The sequence below is a fragment of the Anthonomus grandis genome, chromosome 22, assembly GCF_022605725.1.
Source record: "Anthonomus grandis grandis chromosome 22, icAntGran1.3, whole genome shotgun sequence".
Taxonomy (NCBI): Eukaryota; Metazoa; Arthropoda; class Insecta; order Coleoptera; family Curculionidae; genus Anthonomus; species Anthonomus grandis.
Window position 1 is genome coordinate 39,134,058 of NC_065567.1, and position 24,414 is coordinate 39,158,471.

Sequence of the window (24,414 nt, forward strand, 5' to 3'; positions counted from 1 at the left end):
CACCACGAGTAGCGGCCACTCTATCCAGCTGTCTGTCAGATCTGAGCACTCTAAATGTTTCTGGATACAATTCAGAGTCGAGAATATCTGGTTGAAGCGACGTTTCGGTGAAGGTATGTCTTTATGTTATATATTATATCCCCTTGCGCATATGAATTGCTTAGAGATTATTTAAATCTACCCACCAAAAGGTACCCACAGTATCTTTCTTACTTAAATAAAACTAACGACACCACTAATTATTTAAACCTTGTATCCACTTCTTTAGCACCGATTGAGAAAGTTGTTAATTTATTAATTGATGAAATTTATATAACTAAAAAACTAGACTATAGGGGAAAAAGTCTAATAATGCATTTATATAATTATTAACGGCGCCTATACATATTTGAAACATTAAATCAATCACATAAATAAAATATTCTCATTTGTAAATGAAGCAAAATCGCGGCTTAAGTAAAGTCGGCTGTGCATTTTAAATACAGCCTCTGAGATAATTTATTGCGCTCACTAACAAAATCGATCATGGAATACAGTACGAAGTTAACCAATGAGAGTCGGCGTCTACCTAAAACCTGCCATCGTATACTTGCGAGCGAATCTACTATCGTATACATGAATATCTGGCCTTCAGTTCTTTGGCCGTCAGTGTCACTAACGTCAGTGTCAAACGACATTGACGTTTCAAATGTTAATCCAAAAATCCAAAACTGGCAACCACAGAACACAAATATTAATTAAGCTGGTAACAAAAGAAAAGAAATGTGTATTGTGATTGTGTACTTCCGTATTTTGATATTTTTGATTGAAGAGCATCAACACTGATTAAACATTTAGCAATTTTGTGGCCTATATCAAAACTGTACAGTTCTTTAAGGAAATTCGATAACACCCTAAAAATGGACTCTGAGGAAGAAACCTACGATGACGTAGACTCAGGTAACGTGTCCAGTGGGGATGATGTTGATATTTACATGGAGGTTGAGGTGCCAGGCCATAGAGATAAACAAACAGACTCTGATGATTTTCCATATGAGGTTTTAAGTACTGAAGAGATTGTACAACACATGGTAGATTCTATTAAGGATGTAAATTCTGTTGTTGAGGTAATTGCACTTTGCTGATCAAATAATTAATTACTCAGTTATTTACCACCCCTGAAATTATTATTTTTGGGTTAAAAGAAATAAATGATCATTTCAATTTAGTTTCATTAGAAATTCATTCATCTTATTCAAGGTCTTTTCATGCAAACAAGAAACTAATGATACACTTACCTATTGTCACACTAAATAAATATATTACTTATTTTTTAAAAATCCAAATATAACATTAATAACTTCTTTTTAACAAACAATGATATATATATAAAAAATACTGTGTTTCATAGAGGCTCTTTAGATTTACATTGAATAAATGTTAGACTACTTAGTAGTTAATTTTTAAATAAAAAACAAAAATCAAATGAGCAGATTCAAGTTAATGCAGTTGAAAAGCTTAATGGATATACTTGTGATTTGGTTCTTCAACTAGGTTATGCAAGTATAAGATTAAATTAATTTCTACTCAAGGTTTGAATGGATAGAAATCTGCATGATAAATTTTGATTTGATTTTTTTTGTTTATTTATTGACTTACACAATTTTTTTAATATGATGATAGAATAAACATTTATTTAGTTATTTTTACAAAATTTTCTTAGACAAAAATAAATTGTATAAGTCTGTAGGCCAGAGGTATACAACACTATGTCCAATTTTGGCCAAAATTGAGTTAAGCACATTGTTTTATGGCATTTTTTGTACTTTATTTAGAGGCATAAGACACTATCATTTATTTTTTATATTAACCCAATTCCATAGAAACTTTTAACACCATGTGACTTTTTTATATGAGGTAAAGAACACCAAAAGAAATAATGTTGTATGCCTCAAACTTAATATCCAGAAGTGCATATTTTACTTCGGGGTAAACAACGCCAAGTCCACTTGGTGTTAGGTTAGGTTATATTTAGGCCCTGACCTGAACATAGAAAAATTGTATAAAAACTATTTGGAATGGTGTGAGGATAAAGGTCTTGAAAAGGGACTAGTTGCAAAGAAATGGGTCTACTATGATATTTTCAATAAAGATTTTAATTTGTCATTTAAGGCACCAGAAGTAGATAAGTGTGATACTTGCGACCAATTCGTTGCAAAAATCAAGTCAAAGCAGATATTTTAAAGATACAGTTTGATAATCGTCAAAAAGAATCAACTACCCGATATGCACTTTAACATGAGGATATCGAAATCTCAAGAAATAACCCAACACTTAAAGTTTTAACTGTTGACTTACAAAAGTGCCTACCGACACCACTATTAACCTGTGTACCAGCTTTTATAAAAGAATGCTTTGGACCTTAAATTTTACTATTTATGAAGCAACAACGCTTACAATATGATGTGGGATGAAAGCAAAGCTGGTCGAGGGGGAAATGAGATTGCATCAGCTTTGATTAAGTGGGTATCTTCTAATATTAAGGACAATAATATTGAAGAACTGACTATTTGGTCAGATAACTGTTACGGACAAAACAAAAATATGGCAATTATTGCTGCTCTGTTCTGGATTTTAGTCAGATACCCTCAACTCAAGGTTATAAATCAAAAATTTCTCTTAAAAGGCCATACACACATGGAAGCAGATACCGTCCACGCTTTGATTGAAAGAAAAAGGAAACACTTAACACGCTTAGAAATTATGACTCCTTGGGATTGGCAACAATTTATAAGGCAGGTTCATAGTAAGTATGTTATACATAACATGGAAATACAAGACTTCCTAAACTTTAAGGAGCTATACAAAAATCCGAAAACATCTCCATTTATTTGTCGAAAAGTCGACAGTGAAAAACAGCCTGTACTAATTTCAAATGCTGTTCAACTACAGGTAAGACAGGAAGAGATTGGAATGTTGTATTTTAAAACAGAATTTGATGGAAATTTTAAAATGGTCAACCTGAAGAGATATGTAAGGAGTCCAAATATTACTCTGCCAGATAAACTTAATGTGCTTAGTGAGACAGGAAAACCAATCACCGAGCAGAAATATCAAGACTTATTAGCACTACTGCCATATACAAGTTCCTATTGTCACGATTTTTATACAAACCTGAGACATGGCAGCAGTAATCATGATTACCCTGAGAGTGATGAATGTGACTAAGAAATACTTAATGTATTATTTTTTTATAACTAATACCTTAATAAAAAATAAGTTACAATTTAACAGCTTTTTTCTTTGCTAATTTGTGAATTTTATCACTTACTTTTCACAACATTCAACATTATGGTGTTAACTCCTTTCTTACTTTCATAATTTTTTTTAGAGGCATATAAAACCATGTCCATCAAAATCCTATTAATATATTTTTTTTTTAAATATTTTTTTTTATATTTTTTTTTAAATATTTTACCAATTATATTTGGTGATTTACACTTACATACTTACTATTTACATTTCAGTTTTTTACTTAATTGTTGAGTTGTAATACTAAATGAATCTGATTGCCCATGTGTTGGGTTACTTTCCTTATTTTTAAAAACATTATTGTGGTGCTAAAATGAAATATTCTACAAAAAACCTTGTTGATAAAAGCCAAAAAGTTTTTTTGTCAATTAAGTTATATTTATCTCTTTTATTGCAGATTCCAGCAACAACTACCCGTATACTCTTAAACCACTTTAGGTGGGATAAAGAAAAGCTTATGGAGAGGTTCTATGATGGGAACCAAGACCAACTATTTAGTGAAGCCAGAGTTATCAACCCTTTCAATAAAACAATTTTAGCCACCAAAGTGAAGGTATATGCAAACACTGATTATATAAATAAGTATCAGTCAATAAATTTTGTACTGCTAAAATAATTTGCTTTATTTGATTGAATGTTGTATAGTTATAATCTTTTGGATGAATCAATTTTTCCAGAGAATTGGACACTTCTGGAAAAATTTTAAAAAAAGTGAGTCTTTATAAACTATTAAATAATTGTTTCTGTCTAAAATAAAAGTTTATCAGGTGTATGTGAGTGTTTTTTATATGTTGTTTTTGAGTGAATGTTCAGGTTTTTAAGATGAGGCATGTTTCGAACAATCTGTATGATTATTCTTTTGTCTTGTGGTTTTCAATTTTTTTTCTGCCTTTTAATTCTGCCTGTAAATATGAAGTTATTTATATGGAAAATATAAAACAAATTGTGAAAACATGAAAGATATGTTAGGTTAATATGTAAAGCAGTGAATTGGGTCGGTAATTGATGGATACAATTGGTGGGTTAAATTTCAGGCAAAGTCACATAACTAGATACTTATTAAGTAAAACCTATATGTAGTTATGAATTCATAACAAGTTACCTATTTAACTATAGTTGCTTATTGAATTTACTTAATACAATAATTGTTGGATATGCGAGTATATGGATTTGTAAAGGACTATTTATATCTACACAACAGGGCGCCCACAAGAGAAAAAAGTTGCAATGAAAAATTGTCATTTATTTTGTTCTACAGCTTTAAATAATGCCATGAAAAAGTAGAAAAAAAATGTTTAATGTTTTTTTTTTTTAGAATATTTCCATAGAAATATATGGATATTTAAAAAATTTTATTATTTTATTATTCATGTAGAGGGCATTAAATTTGAGAACCATAAAAGATACAAAGATATATTTTTATGAATACATAATAAGTTACCTACCTATTTAAATATAGATAATAATTGTTCGTCGTGTGTTGTCGTGTATTCGAGTGTATGGATTTGCAAAGGACTATTTGAATCTGCATAATATGACGCCCACAAGAAGAAAAAAATTTGCCATGAAAAAGTGTGATTTATTCTGTTCTATAGCTTTAAACAATGTTATAAGTTTAAAAAAAATGTTATGTGTATTTTTTTTTTTTTTGAATATTTCTGTAGAAATATATCAATATTTAAAAAAATTTAGGCTGCATTTTAATAAGCGTCGAAGCTGATGCCATACTGAGGTTCACAAGTAGGTGACTTCTCTACATATTTTTAGTTTTTACGATAGGAATGAAATGGATTGTTATGAATAACGCGTAAATTTGGATTAGTTCATATATAGCCAGTACCAAATAAACTGCAGTGTAGGTCATCAATCAGTTGTCATCAGTCAGTGAAATATACTGCATCGCCGGATTTTACATAACTTCCTTAAACTAAAATAATCTGGGAGTGAAAAATATGCCTTAGTAGTTCCTTTACTTAAATACATATTTTACATTGAATTTCTTTGGAAAAGAATTTTCGATAGCAAGTTGAGAGTTTGAAGAAAAAATATTATCATATTATTATATTATTATCATATTATATAATATTATTATAAATCAACCTTGGAAAACAGACCAGTATGGCATTCGTTACCATCAGGATTTTGACCAACAGGCGGGAAATTTAAATTTATATACTCAATTGACCGCATTGGAAAATTTTACGGTTGGCTGTTAAATTGGTTGATGACATCAAGTTTATTTGGTGATGTTTATACAAATTCTTCAAATTATTAAGAATTGGTGCGAATTACTTTGGATTATGACACCTGTATATAAACAAATCTGTTAACGGCAGGAAATTTATCAAAAGCCATTGATTGAGTTATTTGTAATAAGTCGCGATATTTTCTGAATGGATCTTTACATTATCTTTGTTCCCATCATTACTATTCTGATACAAATTTATGGAAATTTCGATTAATACGGATGACTTTTTTATCTTATTTTGCAATTTATTAGATACTCAGTATTTTCTCACCTATATTGATATGGCGATAGAAATTCAGTAAAGCCCTATTAGTCGATTATCCTAAAAATAATGATTATACTTTTTTTTCTAAAATTAAGGCTAGGGTAGCAGGAGTAGGCAAATATGGTTAATTGTTATGTTCTATAATGTACTACTATTTGACGTAAAACATCAGGGAACAGATCCTGTTGTATTAATGTTATCTGAATTTTTTGATCTAAAGGTTTTTAAAATTCGAAGTCCGGTCCGAAGGAAAACATTAATTTACAACAACATAATTGTGTTAAAAAACTTATTCATATATTTCGAATATATAGGATTCCCGCCCTATCAATCTTAATTGAAACGTAACATGATCAGTTGATATTAAATATTTTTTTTATTTTCAGCCTTCCAAAAAGCATGCTAATGGAACCGAGGAGTGTGAGATCTGTTTTATGGTTTTACCTTCATCTGTAAGTAATATTTCATTATGTCTTGTTATTTTCTTTAAAAATATTAATATCTTTTTATATTCTTGTACTTGGTATATTATTTTTATATGCTTTTAATGCACCTTGATTCTTAACTAATAGGAAGTAAACTAAAAGAAAAAAATTGTAAACTGCCAATGTTTCGTTCTCCATTTGAACTTGCGTACCAACACGTGACAAATTTGAAATTGGCCGGATGCCCACGGAGTTGCAAGAGGCCATGGTTTAAACTTGAAGAGGAAATAAAAAAGAAATTTATACTTTTTGTGGTTGTTTAATTCGTGTCCGTATTAACTAAAAATTCTTTTTTTGACAGCTAATAAACTTTAAAATATTTTAATTTTGCTATTTTTTATTTAAATTTAGAACTGAGAGCATGGAATTGATGCAGCCAACTGACATAAATTTAAAAATGATATGAATTTCAATTTTCCGCCCCTCATTTCTGTTGGTAACAACTGACATATTGCTCTGTATTTGCCGAGTTTGATTTGTTATTTGTGTTTTGTCTTTTAATTTTAGGATTTATTGTTTAAGCAAATTTTCTGTTTTGAATTTTTAACTGGCTATCAAATTGATCTTTAAGATGTTATTTGTAAATCAGTAGTAATTAATAGTAGGATTTTAAAAAGAATAATATATCTTTATTAAAACAAGATTTCTGGTAGGTAATGATAAATAAAAATCGTTTTTTTTGTGCATCAGTTATGATACGATCATAATACAATTTAGAATTTAGAAGAGATTAACAAAAAGAGCAAAAAAACGTTATTTATCTCTATGTCTTAACTATACCTAAAAAAATACAGTGAATATAAGAAAGAACTAAAATTTCCAATGCACTCATTGATATTATTTTCATGATATTCTTAGAGCATTAAAAGACTAGAATCAGTAAACATCAACTTTGTTGGAGTTCAACATGTGCAAGAGGGGTGTTTTGTTTACAAACATGTTCACCGATTCTCTGTTGTCAAGTTCAGACACATTTTCAACATAGGGAATTTTCAGCTATGTATTAACACATAAAATAATGTCAATTATTAAAGGTATTATAGGTATAAACTTATTGGTGTTACATTTTGTATTAAAAATATAAAGTAGAAATAGATATCTTATTCTAAGCGCAAAAATATCATCTTCAAAGCAAAACGAAAATTATTAACATTTGCAAGCAAAGCTGTTGCCTTTTTCTCTAATATACTTTATCTGCATTCATGTAACTTTGAATATTGACTTCTTTATATTGTATTTTATCATACTTTATAAAAAAATTGCTTATATTTCATTAAAGAGGAACAGTAGTATTATTTTGTGCCTGTCAAAAAAGTGACTAATATCATCAATTTGTATGATATTATAAACTGTTTTTTTTGCCATTTCTACATAAGCAATTGTCATCATCGCATAATAGATGTTGCAAGCAAACAAAGTCCCCATAGTTCCACGACTATTATAATTCTACCCTTAGAATTAAGTTGATATTATTTCCACTTTTTTGTAATATTTTCCTTATTTCAGCATATGACCGGACTTGAATGTGGTCATCGGTTTTGTATGCATTGCTGGTGTGAATATCTTACCACAAAGATAATGGAAGAAGGTGTAGGTCAGACGATTGCCTGTGCTGCACATGGTTGTGATATTCTTGTAGATGACGCGAGCGTCATGAAGTTAGTCCGTGATTCAAAAGTAAGGTTGAAGTACCAGCACTTAATTACAAATAGTTTTGTTGAGGTAAGTGGATTTTAAGTAAAATAATGAAATATGTTAAAGTAATGTTTATTAATTACGAAATTAATGCGTTTATTTCGACTTTCCTGATATTCCTAAATGAAGCGCAAATGAAACAGAATTTACAATTGATTAAAGAATATAATTTATATGCGTATGCAAAAATTTTTCAATCTGTTATAAAACCAATGAAATATACAGGGTGTCCCGAAAGTAATGGGACATAGAACAACAGTAGATTCCTTACGTCAAAATAATGTGATTGAGGTCGACTTGCCTGATCCTAACTTTAATAGTAACTGAAATGAGGGTGTCAAAGTATTATTTGATTTATCGTTCTTTTTTTCTCATAGATCCTGAACCAATTGACATACTGAAATTTAAAATATACGAGTCTTTTAACAAGAAAAATAAAATTAGAGAGTGCTACAGGAAACACGAGTGTCAGGAAATATTTCCAGATAGACAACAACCAAACCATAAATTATAGCCGACTAGGAGAAACTGGATCATTTCGGCCAAAATTAGAAGTAGCAGAAAATCCCGTGATAAGCTACGGGTGTAAGCAAATCATGTGTTGGTAAAGTACTTCAGAAGGAAGGCCTCTATCCATACTACTTTACATCAGTTCAGTGTTTGATCCCACCAGATTTCCCAGCCAGAATGCAGTTTTGTCGTCAGTTAAAAAATATGCAAAACGCAGATCCAATGCTTATTAGCAGAGTTTTATTCACAGACGAGGCTACATTTACTAGATGCGGCGTATTTAACTTTAGAAATGCTCATATGTGGGATACTGAAAACCCCCATTCAGTTATTAGGCGTTATTTCCAGCATGAATTTAAAGTTAACATTTGGTGTGGTATTATTGGAAACCACATAATAGGCCTCATGAACTACCATCTAATTTGAACGGAGACTCATACTTTTTCTTATGAAATGAAGGGTTTTTTAGAAAATATGCCATTAAATGTTAGGCACAACATGTATTTTATGCAAGATGGGGCGGGGCGCCATTTAATTTTTTTCGACAGTTACGCAATTACCTTGACGAACAATATCCCGAAGGTTGGATTGGCCGTGGAGGACCGTTGCTTTGGTCTGCGCGTAGTCTAGACTTAAACCTTATGGACTTCTGTATTTGGGTATATTGGAAATCAATTGTTTTTGATAGTCCTATAAATAATCTAAATGAACTACATGTAAAAATTGTAAATTCTGTAAATATGTTCAAAAATAATGAGGATCTTCTTTTTAATATACGGCAGTCATTTGTTAAACGTATTTCAAAATGCATTGAAGTTTATGGAGGGCATTTTGAACAGTTGTTATAGTAGCCTTATTTGTATGTTTCTTTGTTTATTATTGTTTTTGGAATATTGTTTGAAAATAGAAGATAAAAAAAATAAATAAATATCATTTACTTTGGTTATGATATAAGAATTATTCTAATTTTACATAAATATCAATAATCTTAGGTATTAATTTTATTTTATTTAGGATTGCATTGTTAAAAGTCTAGTAAATTTAAGTCACTCACATATTATGAAAACCTGAAAGTGCGATTATTTCGAAAATGGTTGCTCCTAGCGACTTTAATAAGGTATACATTTTTTATGCAATATTAAAAAAGGAAATTATTTTGTTACTTTTCAAACCAATATACAGAGCTGCAAAAAAGTTTGGGGATTTAAAAAAGTAAAAAAACGCAACGAGCGCCCTCTACCGAAAACTGTATACGAAATTTTATTTTTCTTTTTAAAAGACTGGTATATTTTAAATTTCATGTCAGTTGGTTCAGGACCTATGAGAAAAAAAGGATAAATCAAATAATACATAGTGTATTTCAGTTACTATTAAAGTTAGGATAAGGCAAGTTGACCTCAATCACATTATTTTGACGTAAGGAATCTACTGTTGTTCTATGTCCCATTCGGGATACCCTGTATAGTCATTTTATTCTTACTTAATTAAGCAAAAAATAAAGCAACCGCAAAAAAATATATTATTGGATTACGCCGCCCTCAGATTTGTGCCGTTGTTTAAATAAAGCGATTTGAGTAGTATAATAAGTAAGTAGTATAATAAAATAGAATTAATGTTTTTAATTTAGCTTTTTTATAATAGATTTTTATGACTAATTTAACTTCAGTGACTAATTTAACTGCTTTGATCTGCTTCAACTTTTAACTTTTTTAGGAAATTTGTGGGTTATAACAGATTTAGAATTGATATTATTTTGTATGTTGCTTGTATTAGTTTTAAATTTAAAAAAAAAAAGAATTTTCTGTGTTAACGTATACAGTGCTTTCATTTCAAAACGATCCACCCTTAACAACTTTCTTTTGTTGTTCGTTTGTTGTTCGTTTGACGTAAATATTTTATTTACGCCAAACTTTGGTATTTTAAATGAATACTGTGGTATGAATAGTGTGGTACCTACATCATTTTAAAATTCTTACATTTTTTATAATAGATCATCAAAAAAAAAATACAAGCAATTTAGAAGTTAAAATGTGTGGTAACAAACAGTACATTTAGTTCAAGCAAATTATTTATTTTTTTAAGTAAAGAATGTGTACCGTTATTTGCGAGAAAAAAGAGTGTCTTCAAATTTTTTGCAAAAATCTTTGCAGTCTTATAACTTTGTATGTGTATTTATTTCACTTATATTTTTTGCGAAACCTACAATAGGTACAAAAAAACACTGCAATACCTTATATTTTTAAGGCGTTTAAAAAGCAGGCGATTTATTATTGTTAAAACTGTCAGTTTGACGGGTGCAATTTTTCAATTTTAGTTAAAACAGTGAGTTAATCAAATGGTGTATACGCTAGCCGAAAGAATAGAAATAATTTTCCTTTATGGAGCTCAAGATCGGTGTGCTCGCAGAACCGCGAGAGCATTTCATGAAAGGTATCAAGATAAAAACGTGAGCCATAAATACGTATTAGAATTGATACGAAAATTTGAAGAGACGGGATCGATTTGCAATAAGAAAAAATCTGAAAATAGAGTTGTCGATGAAGCATTCCAAGTTGAAGTACTAGGACAATTTGCTATGAATCCAACTTTGTCTATACAAAAGCCGCAAGACTAACAAATATTTCCACTGGTTCCGTACATAAAGTTTAAAAAAAAAAAAAGTTCTTTCCTTATAAAATTCATATTCTTCATGAACTCGGAGAAGATGATTTTGATAGGAGAATCCAACTTTTTTGTGAAGTGATGTGCCAGCGAATTGACGACGATCCCCATTTATTGAAGAACATTTGCTTCAGTGACGAATCGACCTTTTTTTTAAATGGCCTGGTGAACAGACACAACTGTAGATACTGGGATAATGAAAATCCGCACGTTTTTCGGAAGGCCATACTCAATATCCCCAAAAAATTAATGTTTAGGCAGGAATTTATGGGAATGAAATAATCGGGCCATTTTTTTTTGAAGAAAATTTGACTGGCGAAATTTATTTAAACCTTTTAGAAAATGCAATATACCCTTCCATCATCCAATCTATGGAAAATCAAGTAGATCAACATGGTGCTATATTATTGAATGAAAATAATATACATTTTCAGCAGGATGGAGCTCTCGCGCACTACACTTTGGTAGTTCGAGAGTGGCTTGATGAAAATTTTTGAGAAAAGTGGATTGGCAGACGTGGTGCAATCGAATGGCCTGCGCGGTCTGCGGACCCCACTAGACTTTTTTCTTTGGGGCTACTTAAAAAGCAAAGTTTATAAAACCCCCACCTGAGAGTATTGAGAATTTAAAAAATAGAATATTTCAAGAATGCAGAGAAATTAGCGGCCAGACCCTTGCAAATGTTCGTAAGGAGTTTGAAAATAGGCTTTTTTATTGTCTTGCTAGTAACGGCGCGCATTTTGAACATTTAATAAAATAAATTTGTTAAACTAATTAAATTTGTTTTTCTACCCTACCGATTTACACTTTAATTGCTTCTTGGTCAATCAATTTTATTTTTTTTTACAACCATTGATAGCGTAATGAATGCCCTTTAAAATAATGTATCACACCATGGGGTAGCCATTTGACATACCAAAGTTTGGCGTAAATAAAATATTCATTATTTCTAGACATTTTCGCTAACTATTTGCTTACACATTTACCGATTTCATTTTTTTTGGTACAGTTGAATAGAGAATTTTACGCTCCTTACTATGATGTATCAGACGATGGGGGTTCCCATTTGACATATTAAAGTGAGGTTAGGTGGAGGTGAGGAGGTGATTGATAGAACTTCAGTAAATGCATAACTAAACGTCCCCCTGTATATCTAATTTTTTTTTTTTTTTTTTTTTTTTTTTTTTTTTTTTTTTTAAGAAAGTTGTTAAGGGTGGATCGTTGTGAAATGAAAGCACTGTACAATGATATGATATTTTAATGTAAAAAACCAATAAAACCGGTATTTTTAACATAGAGATCATTCTTCAGGTATGAAGTATAATTTAAATAAAAAATGCAATTTAAAAATTTATATATTCGGTATAAACCTAAGGGAATTGTGCTTAAGATGACAGACTTTTTGTTTTAAAACAAATATTTGAAACTCCAAAAATGATATAAAATAAATCTAAGGTTACATATTGAAAACGTTTATTTACAAGCCTCTAGGTTGTTCTCACTACTGTGGCCATCAAGGATCAGAATAACTTTGTTTGTAGCATTGCTGGCAGTAGATTTGGCAAAATGTTTCATTTATTTAACAAATAAGTCGTGTAACCAATATCATAACATAGCTGCGTTGCTGGTGGAGCACCATCAAAATATTCAGGGTTATAAGTATAGCTTAAGTAATAAGTGTGGACGTTATTAGCATTAAATTTTTGTTATAGTAGAAGCTGAGAACAAATGTCAAAATGCTTTAGTTAGTTAATCCTTGCTCTTTTTTAGTATGGGTAAGCGCTAAATGTTTTTTGAATACTCCTTCATGGCCTACTATGACTATGAATTTTCATAAAAAGTGACTTTTTGACCATAAAACTTTTTTTAAATATTATGTGTGATACATCGTTGTAATTATGATTAAATAGGCTTTCATATACAGGGCGTAGTTTTTTTTCGGTCCATATAAAAAATGAAAGTTGATGATGTTAACTCAGAGACAAAACGTCGGATTTAAACTATTTATACATTAAATTGTAAAGCACAAAAAGTAGTGTTGTAAAATGCTCGAGAATATTTTTCGAGAACGTTCCTCGAGCATGAACGAGCACGAACGAGAATTTTCAGCACATACGAGCATAAATGAAAAAAATGCAAAGGAAACATATTAGGAAAATATCTGAAATTAAAAATGTTTGTGTTTATTTATGTTCTATTTATTAAGTTAAACTTTCAAACAACCTATTTAGGAACTCTCCTCCGAACTATCCTGTCCCTTTTCGCGCTCGCTTGATTTTAAATCACTCAGAATTTCCGTTAAATCAAATTCAGACTCGTCAGACTCAGAAGAATCATCTTCAATGGTATTAATTTCAGCCCCAGATTTGGTAGTGAGTTTTATTTTTTTTGATTTCGGTTCCATTAAATTGGTAGAGGTGTTTGGCTGGCCGGTATTTGAGCTTATACTTTGGCTCTTTACCGCTATGGGAACGTTCACATTTTTGGGGAACGTTCGGATTCATGCTTATTCGTGCTCTTGAGAATAAACGTCACGAAAAAAGTCGTGAACGTTCGCAAACATTCTTCGAGAATAAACGGGAACGTTCCATTGCTGACACCACCAACAAAAAGTGGCAATGAAAAAGCTAGTAAAAAATAAAAACCATTTTGCCAAATTTCGTTTTTTTTTCCGGATATATTTGAAAGTATTCGAAATTTTAAAATGGTTGAAGCTGTAATGAATTACGGAATTGCGCAACTTTTCTCTAATTTAACCGACCTCGTATTTCCTACCATTTCCGAGATCTCCATGCAGTTCATTCTTATCTTGGACATCCTGTATAAATATAAAGACATGTCTGTCTAAACATTCCGAAGCATGGGCACCTTGAATTTTATCAACATAAAAGAGAAAGACTGAGTTTAATCACTTGTTAAAAAATTAGTAAATAATATTGACAATATGAGACCAATATACATGCTGAAGTCATAAGATTACCAAATAAGCTCCTGTAAATAAAGAAACCTCTAAAATAAAAGGTAACAAAATATAAAGAAAATCATACAATGAACGTGATACATAAAATGCAAATAATGTACCAAAAATTATAATGTAGTAAGTGAACACCTTAAAAAGTGTAGATAGTTGACTAAAATTGCTGGTAACGTAGCTGATGCCAGTTATGCACATACAATGAATTTGTGGGTAAAAATAGCATTGAGATTGGTTAAATATTAAAATATTCTACTGTAAAATTGACATTGTCACATCTGTATCAATCCGTACAATTTGTGTTCGTCCTTTTTGAGTATCGGCTCCGGGGCATAATTAGTCAATTTTAATTTATCTGTTGGCAAGAGGTTTAGTTTTCCTGCTAGCTTTTGATGGAGTATTCTCGGTGCTAGATCGTGACGCTTTTAATATTCTGTTGGCACAAATATCTGACAAGCTCTCGTAATATGCTGTATAGACTCAACAATACGCCACGATTCCTTTATGATTCTATTATCAAGTTTTTTGTGTCTGAACCAGCACTCTCATGAAATAAATCGTATATATTATACGCCGAATAACACCTTTGGTTTTTGATCAACTTTTGTAAACTTTTGGTTGATCCCCTTTGTCTTACAGATAGGTAACATTCCCGCTTTTAAAATGCGATAAATTATGAAACGACGAAATTGAAGTTAATTGCTATATAGATACGATTATTAAATGCATTTTCTGGTACATTTTAACTTTCTTATCTATGATAATTGAAATAATTAGAACAAATTCTTTGACACTGAACATGTCTTTCTGTATGTCCAAAGTCTCTGGCTTTCTTCTTATCATTCACGGTAACGATCACTTATCGTCACGGTAATGTCTACCTCAAATGGTCGAAAAAAAACATTTTGATTAACAAGAAATAACAACAAAGTAATCCTAAATATTTTTCTAGCGACAAACTAAAGTAACTATTAACAATAAAATACAAAATATGTACAACCCTAAAAATAATGATTATAATGCGATCAAAGAACAGCAAGACCGTTTAAAATTATAATATTAATAATAATAAATATCATATGCTTTAAAATATTTAAAAAAAATCTTATCCATAATATAGGCAAAAAAATCTCAATATAAAACGCAATATTTCGTTGCCGCGGTGCGGGTCTTGATCTGACTTTGGCAGACCGATGCCGCACAGCTGCATGGAGCGGTCAGTCTTTCGATTGGAACGTTTTTATGTCCATTCAAGTGAGAATAAAACGAGCATACAAACATCTTTGGATATGACAAAAATTGCCTCCATTAATTTTCACTGCTATATTATGATTTTAAAGTATCTCTTAAAACCTCTTCAAAAATACATATACTAAATATTTATTGTACTTTTTTTGTTGTTATTTTACACCTGCGATGATATAGGTATAAAATGTTTTAAATGTTGTTTTCCTTCAGTTATAAAAGAATTATTATAATTATATAATTATTTATTCTAGAATATGAGTAATATTTAAAACATTCCCAATTATTCTGGTACTCATTTCAGGGTTTTGTTCCATTATATTTAAAGCAGCTTCCTTGCTATAGGTGTTCCTGCTAATCCGCTAATCTGCTATCCCGTTTATAATTACCGTTACTATTGTTTCCGTAATATAAATGGTCTTCATTACGAATAAATAGCCTTCAGGTTTAACTTTGTTTAAACTTTTTTTCTTATTATTATCACTAAAGGATCAGCCACTCTGCTTGCGATATTCCAGCCCAACCTCTGTGGATTTTTTACAGTAAATGCTAATGCACACAGATTAAAGTTTAATAAGAAAAAGTGTTACAGTAAAAGAGACAAAAATATTTTGTATGTATTTTTATACCCTCCTGAACTGTTTTTTTTGTGTTTGAAATTTTTGAAATTGAACTTGAAATTTTTTTTTTAGTGTAACCGACTTTTACGATGGTGTCCCTCCCCGGATTGTAGTAATGCAATTCGCGTCCACTACGTAGAACCTCATAAAGTAACATGCAAGTGCAATCATACCTTTTGTTTCTCATGTGGGGAAAATTGGCACGATCCAGTTAAATGCCATTGGTTGAAAGGGTGGATCAAAAAATGTGACGACGACTCTGAAACCAGTAATTGGATTGCTGCGAATACGAAGGAGTGCCCTAAGTGTAATGTTACTATTGAAAAAGATGGAGGTTGTAATCACATGGTTTGCAAGAACCAAAACTGCAAGGCTGATTTCTGTTGGGTCTGTTTAGGTTCTTGGGAACCTCATGGAAGTTCCTGGTATAACTGTAATAGGTAATTATTTATACTTAAATTGAACAACTCATTTTTAATTCTTAAAAAACCGAAAATTAAAATGTAGATAAGAACATTTTTTAAATCTACAGTAAAATTTAAATGTATTTGATAGCCCTCTAAGAGGTAAGAGTTATATTGATAGATTTATATTATATAGAAGCAGGAAATGTTTAGAATTTTTACCAGTGACGTCGGTACATTATGCGGACCAGATATTTTTGTACAGTATTACTTTTTCTTAAATAAAAATGATGTATAAAATCCGCATTAAGTTTAGCTGCTGTTTAGTATATGTCAACATAATAAATTATATATATTTTCCCTGAAATAAATTTTTGAAAAATACACGAAATTAACAAAACTAGAAAAGTTTAAGACTACTAAATACTCTGAAAAATAAACTGTTGGGATGAGGCCTTCATTGATAGTTAATGGATGAATGGTTTAGTCATGTTTTTGATAAATAATCTGCATTGTATATTATTCTGAAGTACCTAAATATATATTAAAGCGTTTCTTCATGTCTCTACAAGCTAGAGAGGGTTAGGAACTGGCAAAATAAAAAAGTGAAAAATATTTTTATATGACACGCAAGATTCTTGGTGCGAAAACCAGCCTAAGATAAATATCATTAATTTTTTATCTTTATTATTTTTCCAAAATAACACCTCATCATTGTCTTTAGTCGGTTTACCCGTATTCACGTCCAAGTCGACCATCTTAATAACCAACAAAATACACTTTAGATTAGAAAGTGTAAAGTCTATAAAAAGAAGTGTTGATGACGATTTTTCGCTTAACCTCCACTTAAATAAATATTCATCTTTCATATTTAAGTGAAATCTAGTATAAGTGTGACTAAGTACGTAGTGTTTTCTAACTAGATAATTATAATTTCAGATATGATGAAGATGAGGCGAAGGCTGCCCGAGATGCTCAAGAAAAATCCCGATCAGCACTTCAACGCTACCTTTTCTACTGTAATCGTTATATGAACCATATGGCTTCCCTTAAATTTGAACATAAACTTTATGCATCGGTTAAGGAAAAAATGGAAGAAATGCAGCAACATAATATGAGTTGGATTGAAGTGCAATTTTTGAAAAAGGCAGTGGATATTTTGTGTCAGTGTAGACAAACCTTGATGTACACTTACGTTTTTGCATATTATTTGCGGAAAAACAACCAGTCTGCAATTTTTGAAGACAATCAGAAGGATCTCGAAAGCGCCACAGAGACATTATCTGAATATTTGGAGAGGGACATTACCTCTGAAAATTTATCAGATATCAAACAAAAGGTGCAAGATAAATATAGGTAAGTAAAATGCTTTTTACATTACATTATTATTCAGATGAATCGCAATGTATAATCTTCATACAGCGATTTACTAACAATATTTTTGTGCCATTTAAATAGGTTATTTACAGGTTATTGTTTAATAAATGAAATATTTACATAAAGCAAAAATTAAGAGGTATTAACGTCAGGTACGTTAAACAGAATCGAATTTAGCTTCCTTATGATGGTCAAGGCAATATAAGGTATATTGTATGTAAGGCACAAAAAGTAATTCTTGTTGATTGATACCAGTGTCAAAGCACAAATCTAATAATAGTAATTTTTGTGTTGAGTTCCAAACATAGCTTCATAAGGTGTTTGTTTTATATCTGTGTGGAAACTGCGGTTTTTGGTACTTTGAATAATTCTAAAACCCTTTGCCCAATTTTAACTATTATTGTCTGACATCCAGGCTACAAGACTATTACGGACATCCTGATTTGCTCTCTCAACAGAGGCCTTACTCTGGGAATGTCGGGGCCTATCGTGAATTAGTTTAATAGACACGTGTCGCAGACTGATACCGACCACTTACTTCTTAAAGCATTCTGGGTAAAGCCTAATAGCCACAACGCTATGTGGGCAAAATAAATTATTCACAACGCGCAATAAAAGCGCGACAACTCCTTCGCGATGTGGATAAAGCAATTTACCGACAACACGTTCTGGCCATTTAGGTTTACGCAGTGCTCGAAAACAAAATCTCTCATCACATCGTGGGTAAATGTTCATACTCTCAGCGCGTTATTGTTAAAAATTTCGGGCAGTGGCCGATTTCGGCAATTTCGAATACCATATATTTAAAATGAGGAATCGATCATTACTCATAGAGTTGTGCGAAATATGGCAACGCGCTCGCATGCATTTTGTACATTCTGCCACTCGCCTGCTGTCGTTGTTTTTTAGTACCATGTTAGTAAGTGTCTGACTGATAAACTGTATTACGTGCAATAAAATTTCACAAAATATTACCCAAAAGTTCAAGCATTTTTAAAATATTTTTCTTATACAGGCTTTACGTACATCAGTGTATAGTTTAGGTGAAGTTACTTGGACAAGTATAAAAACTAAAAACGTTTAGCACGCGGCGTTTTCTTTATAAGGCATTGGCGTGCATATAATTTTTGTTTCTCTGGCTTAATATATATAGTAAAAATATTATTTTACAACCAACAAAAACATTTATCAGGTCGCAAAAGTCGTGGTTAGATTTAATGAAACATATTTTTACACAGTTTTTTTTTAATTATTAAAAAAATTGTCAAAAAGGTGGGTGGTTTATTGTTACATAGGTATAAAATAATGTCGTGGCCGTGCTGCAATAGAATATTGTTATACTTGCCTCTGCTGATATTTGTTTCGATAAGCCCAAAAATTCCCGCTGAACAATGAATTGAAATTGAAAATGAAATTTTTGGGCTTATCGAACTAAAATATAAGTGAAGTTAACTATATATTCATAATTTTGCACCCACATTTTTTTACGCCCAAAAATGCTTATCTATTTAGCATCACTATCCATCTCTTCAGAACTGGATTCGTCATTGGCATGAATTATAATTGGATTTATTTACGGTGTCTATTATATCTATTTAAATTATTGTATTTAAGACTTATTGAACTTGCATTAAAGTAAATATAACGAAAGGTTTCGTTAAAAATGTAAGTTCAAATATATTTTAAATTGTGAATAAGTCTATTTTCTTCTTCTTTTCAATATTTGAGCGTATGAGATAGTATTTTCTAAATTGATATTTAATATAAGTGACATAATACCCAAAATAAGTGACTCGTTAATTTTAATGTAAAAAATTTAATTTAACCTTGAATTTTTATCTAAAAAAACAGTACTGTATTTTTTTTTATTAAGCAAATTATAATGATATTTTTTAACGTACATTGTATTTAAAAATTATAATTCAGGTTTAAAATATATTCAGGTCAAAAGTGACACGTGTTAAGAAATTGATGCTCTCTTAAAATTTGATCGGTAAAACGATCATAAACTAACAGATTATGAAATGCCTAAAAATATTTACCACAACTATTCGATTCATTATCACTAGTATCAAAAGGCCGCAAAAATGTCATAAATAAAACAAAACATCAGCAGTGCACCATGCTAATTTTAACACACTCACAAAATTCAAAATTGTTTTAATTATTACCATATACAGACCTATATATTATGGCACGCATCTTAAGAAATGGTTGATTCTTCGCGACATTATTTCCACGTACAAAAGGGGTGGTCCAATAGCGCCCCAACAAGAAATATAAATTTAAATATTTTTTAAACAAATTTTCAAATGGCACATTTTTAGGCTCAAAAATGCGAAACTTTGCCCTAAATTTAACCATCTTCGTATCTCTTATATTTACCGAGATCCCAATAGTGAGCTAGGAATTTGTAACACGTCGTATAATATATAATATCTAGTAAAAAATTACGTTTATAAATAAAAAAACGCAATAAAAGTTAATATTTTGCTTATATTCGTTTATTTGAAGAAAAATAACAATAATGTAACGTATAAGATAATTGCATTTTCCTATTTTTGAGCGCGCGACTCTGTTTCCTATTCCCGGCCCATCCACAATTCAATCCCAGCAGCATCGAGAGATCTCGTATCTTCGTCTGTTTCACGTTACCCGCGCCGAATTTGCCTGTCTTTATCTGACAAATATTGATTGTTGAACGGGCCGGAGGCTGTGGAAAGACTCGAATCGACCGTAACTATATACGGGAATCGATCACTAAATATCGTAATATATTTTGCAGTTTATTTTAATGCATATATGTAGTATGTTGATTGTATTTTGTACATACTCAATTTTGGAGCTTGACCAAGTAACTTCACCTAAACTATACCACCCACATAGAATTGTAATCTCAAAATGTTTGTTATACTGTGTATTACATAATGAAAATTAAAGCGTTATTCTAATAAAAATAAAACATAAACTCCGATAAAAGTAGAAAAAGTAAACACTACAAAAATAAAATTAAAACTCTTAAAAATAAACTTAACAAAAATTAATTATTTAAATAAAAGGCTTAAACAGACATCCTTCTTTGGCTAAACAATAAGTTATTTATAAAAATAAATAGCCGACAAACTCAGATTTCTGCAGTGCAGATTCTGGTCTTCAAGATTGTGACCCCAAAAAAAAAGGAATATTTTATTAAAGGGCGATTGAGATTAGGTTTTGGAATAATATTTAAAACTAACGACATAAGTACTAACATGCATGTACTGAACCTACACAAGCTAAAAGAATACATAATCTATTACTAAAAATATTTTAATTTAAAACGACGCGACGTGCCAGACCCATACACAAAGAGCAAAAATAGTAGATGCTTAAAATATAACTACACTGCAATTAAATATTATATAAAAATTTATAATATAATATATTATAAAAATTTTAAAAAATTTCACTGTTGGGCTCATTAGTATTGACGTCATCCTTTTACGAAAAGTATCACTAGATAACATTAGAAGACTTGGACTTAGAGAATTAATTTGAGAAGTAACATTATATGAAGAAGACCGTTTAAATATTTTATTTCTATGTCTAGGTATATAAACATTGTTTTTCCTGAAATTTAAATGGTGTCTTCTTTTCTCGTAAAGGTAAAGTGGGCAATGGTGCATTAGAATTTTATGGTTGAAAGTAAGTGAGTGGAGTATTCTATGATTCTGCTTATTAAGCCATTTAAGCGCTGAGAACTTATATGTCACGTAATCTCTCCCGCGAATACAAAAGATAAGATGTATACAAGATTTCTGGAGTTTTTGTAATCTGTTTTTATTATTGCAATCCAAACACCAACCATAAACTGTATGACAATAATTACATTGTGGAAGCATTAAGGCCTCGCACAATAGTTTTTTAACATCTTGGTTTAGGCAATGAAAGAAAAGTACAACTGGGTGTCATGTGCATATAGATGATAAGAGCAATGCTTTAATTTAAGATGAAATCTTGATGTGTACATGATGAAAAATAATGGACTTAATATACTACCCTGAGGCACATCATTTCATTCATCTTTGATTGAATGAGTGTTTCGAGTCAGTAGCTGAATATTCTAAATAAATATTGGGTTGCGACTGAATCCGTCGAAGTCGGTCGTAATATACATTGGTCCTGATCATGTGTGGCCAACGAATAATTTGGCTATTCATGTATCCCAAACTCCAATCCCGATCGTGAGAGAATGGAAGAATCTCGGCATTATAATTGATTCTAAGTTACGATTTCGCAGCCAATTGGCAAGGGTCCTTCAAAGTCGTATATGTCATTGCGGAATCTGTACAAAAATAAAGATATAACTGCCGTTGAAAAAGGTTTTGTGCGAAACATTGGTTCTCTCTCGTACTGCTTATTGTAATTTTGTGTATGGCCCAGCCCTGGATGTAACATTAAAAAAAAAATTACAGCGCTTGCAGAATTCATGTTTACGTTTTATTTACAATTTAAGGGCCCGTGATCTCGTCAGATACAAGTTACCTGCACTGAAGTGATTAAATATGCAGGAAGAGAGACGGTACACTTCGCATGCTTTCTTCATAGAATCTTCTCTAGTGGAGTGCCTAAGTATCTTAGAGATCGTTTAACTTTTAGATTCTCCACTCATATCGTCACACACGTCAAAATACCCTCTTAAATATACCAAAGCATGTTTCGACGTAGCTTTTCGGTTCTTGCTTCAAAAGTATATAACAATTTGTTGCATAATAAACTTCGAAATTGTAGTTTTAAGAAAAACATAAAAGGGTTGCTGAGTAAACATAGTTCTATACCAGGGTTGTGAACTTTTAAATATATTTGGATTGAATTTTGTGAATTTCTGATTATCATAATTATTGTTACTAATTAGGACTAGTTATGCCATGTAATTTATAATTTAAAAATTATTATTATTATTATTATTATTATTATTATTATTATTATTATTATTTTGTATTATTAAAGGATCAGAAATTCTAGTATCTGTTTCAACGCGCTGTGTTCGATTACTAAGTAGGCGCTAAGTAAATGGTACATGGTACCGTTAGAAAACCCGACAAACTGAAAATTGACTTTAAAATTTTATGATTCATGATGGATTAATCCAAAGGCCTTTGAGTAATCCAACAAGACCAAGACCCTAATTCTACTGTTATCACACGCTCTCAATATGTCATTAATTATATCAGAAATTGCTGAGACACAACTATGATTATTTCTAAACCCTCATTGTTTGGTTGGTAAAATATCATTATCATTAAGATATTTGCATATTTGAAAATCAAGAAATCGTTGAAGAATTTTTAAAAAGGTTGGCAAGGATACTAATAGATCTTGACTCACCAAAACTAGTTGGATTGTCTACTTTAGGTAACGGCACCGCAAATGCTTCCTTCCACCTTTTAGGAAACTAGTTTTAATTATACACTTATTAACTATATGCAGAATATAAGGAATTATATAAGGACATCAGAGGTTGATTAAAGTTATATTAAGGTTAGCCACTCCAAAAGCCTTTGATCTAATATTTTGCAGAATTTTGCAAATATTGGTATAATTAATAGTATTGAAAGAAAATTTATTTAATATTGGTAGCTTCCGAATTGACTTTACTAGAAATATTACTCTCTCAATAAAATATTTATTTAACTCATCAACATTCTTTAAGGCTTTCGGTATTTGTTTTTGCTTGGAAGGTAACAATTTATTTAATTCGTTCCATTTCTCCTTGTATGTACAGTTTTCAAATTTATTCCTGTAAAAGTTGATAAATATATTGTAGTTTTAAGTATGTTTTATGGCATATTAAACAAAAATTTAAAAAATACATGTATTACTAATGTTACACATGGGTTTATTTTAAATCCATCCATTAACCCATAAATCCAAATAACCCTTAGTTTAAAAGTCTCTTTCGGATTCAAAAGTTTTAAGTGTATTGTACTTTTTGGTACTTTGTTAATTTTTATAAATGTCTTTATTCCCCATTCCTTGTTGTAGGTATACGTAAGCAATTTTTTGCAAAACTCTTTTACAGTTTTAAAACTCAAAAAAGTAAAAAATATTTACAGAATATACTGGTTTAATAACGTTATTAAGATTTATCCTGAACACAAAATCTTGTGTTGATAAAGCCAATAGAACACCAGTGCAAAATTTCAAGTCAGAAGTAACATTAAGAATTACTCAAAATTAGAAAAATTTGTGTCATTTTGTCCTCTGTATGCTTGTTTAAAGGTTTTGCAATATAAACAAAGTTTCTTATTAATATGTATTAGGGCATAAAGCATGTACTATTTGTCATTGGGTCGTGATCAATATTCGAGTTTATCTAGGTTAATCTGACCAATGCATTGAATTTCTTTTTGAAACAAACAACATTTTTATGATTTAAAGTTGACTTTTGGGTCAAATACTCTTGAACAAGGTTGCTGGAGAAATGCAAATTTTAATGAAAAATGCAAAGACCTTATTGTCTGAATGCAATTTTACCTGCAGGTATCATATTTAGATCCAGCGTTAAAGACTACCCTGAACTAGAGAGCGTGGTTATGTTGTCCTGAGTTATATGTAAGAGATCTATCGATATATCTTTCCTATATAGGAATAAATATG

The 24,414-nt window shown here is 30.7% G+C and overlaps 1 protein-coding gene across 1 annotated transcript in view; it reads left to right on the plus strand.

Annotated features, from left to right (window-relative positions):
* Positions 1 to 810: 810 nt before the first annotated feature.
* LOC126748386 (E3 ubiquitin-protein ligase ariadne-1) overlaps positions 811 to 24,414 on the plus strand; it is a 36,821-nt gene continuing 13,217 nt past the window's right edge. Inside the window, exons 1-6 of the mRNA XM_050457592.1 lie at positions 811 to 1,106; positions 3,689 to 3,844; positions 6,191 to 6,256; positions 7,796 to 8,011; positions 16,067 to 16,434; positions 17,338 to 17,754. Coding sequence (XP_050313549.1) covers positions 900 to 1,106; positions 3,689 to 3,844; positions 6,191 to 6,256; positions 7,796 to 8,011; positions 16,067 to 16,434; positions 17,338 to 17,754 — 1,430 coding nt within the window. The 5' untranslated portion in view covers positions 811 to 899. The remainder of the gene's footprint in view (positions 1,107 to 3,688; positions 3,845 to 6,190; positions 6,257 to 7,795; positions 8,012 to 16,066; positions 16,435 to 17,337; positions 17,755 to 24,414) is intronic.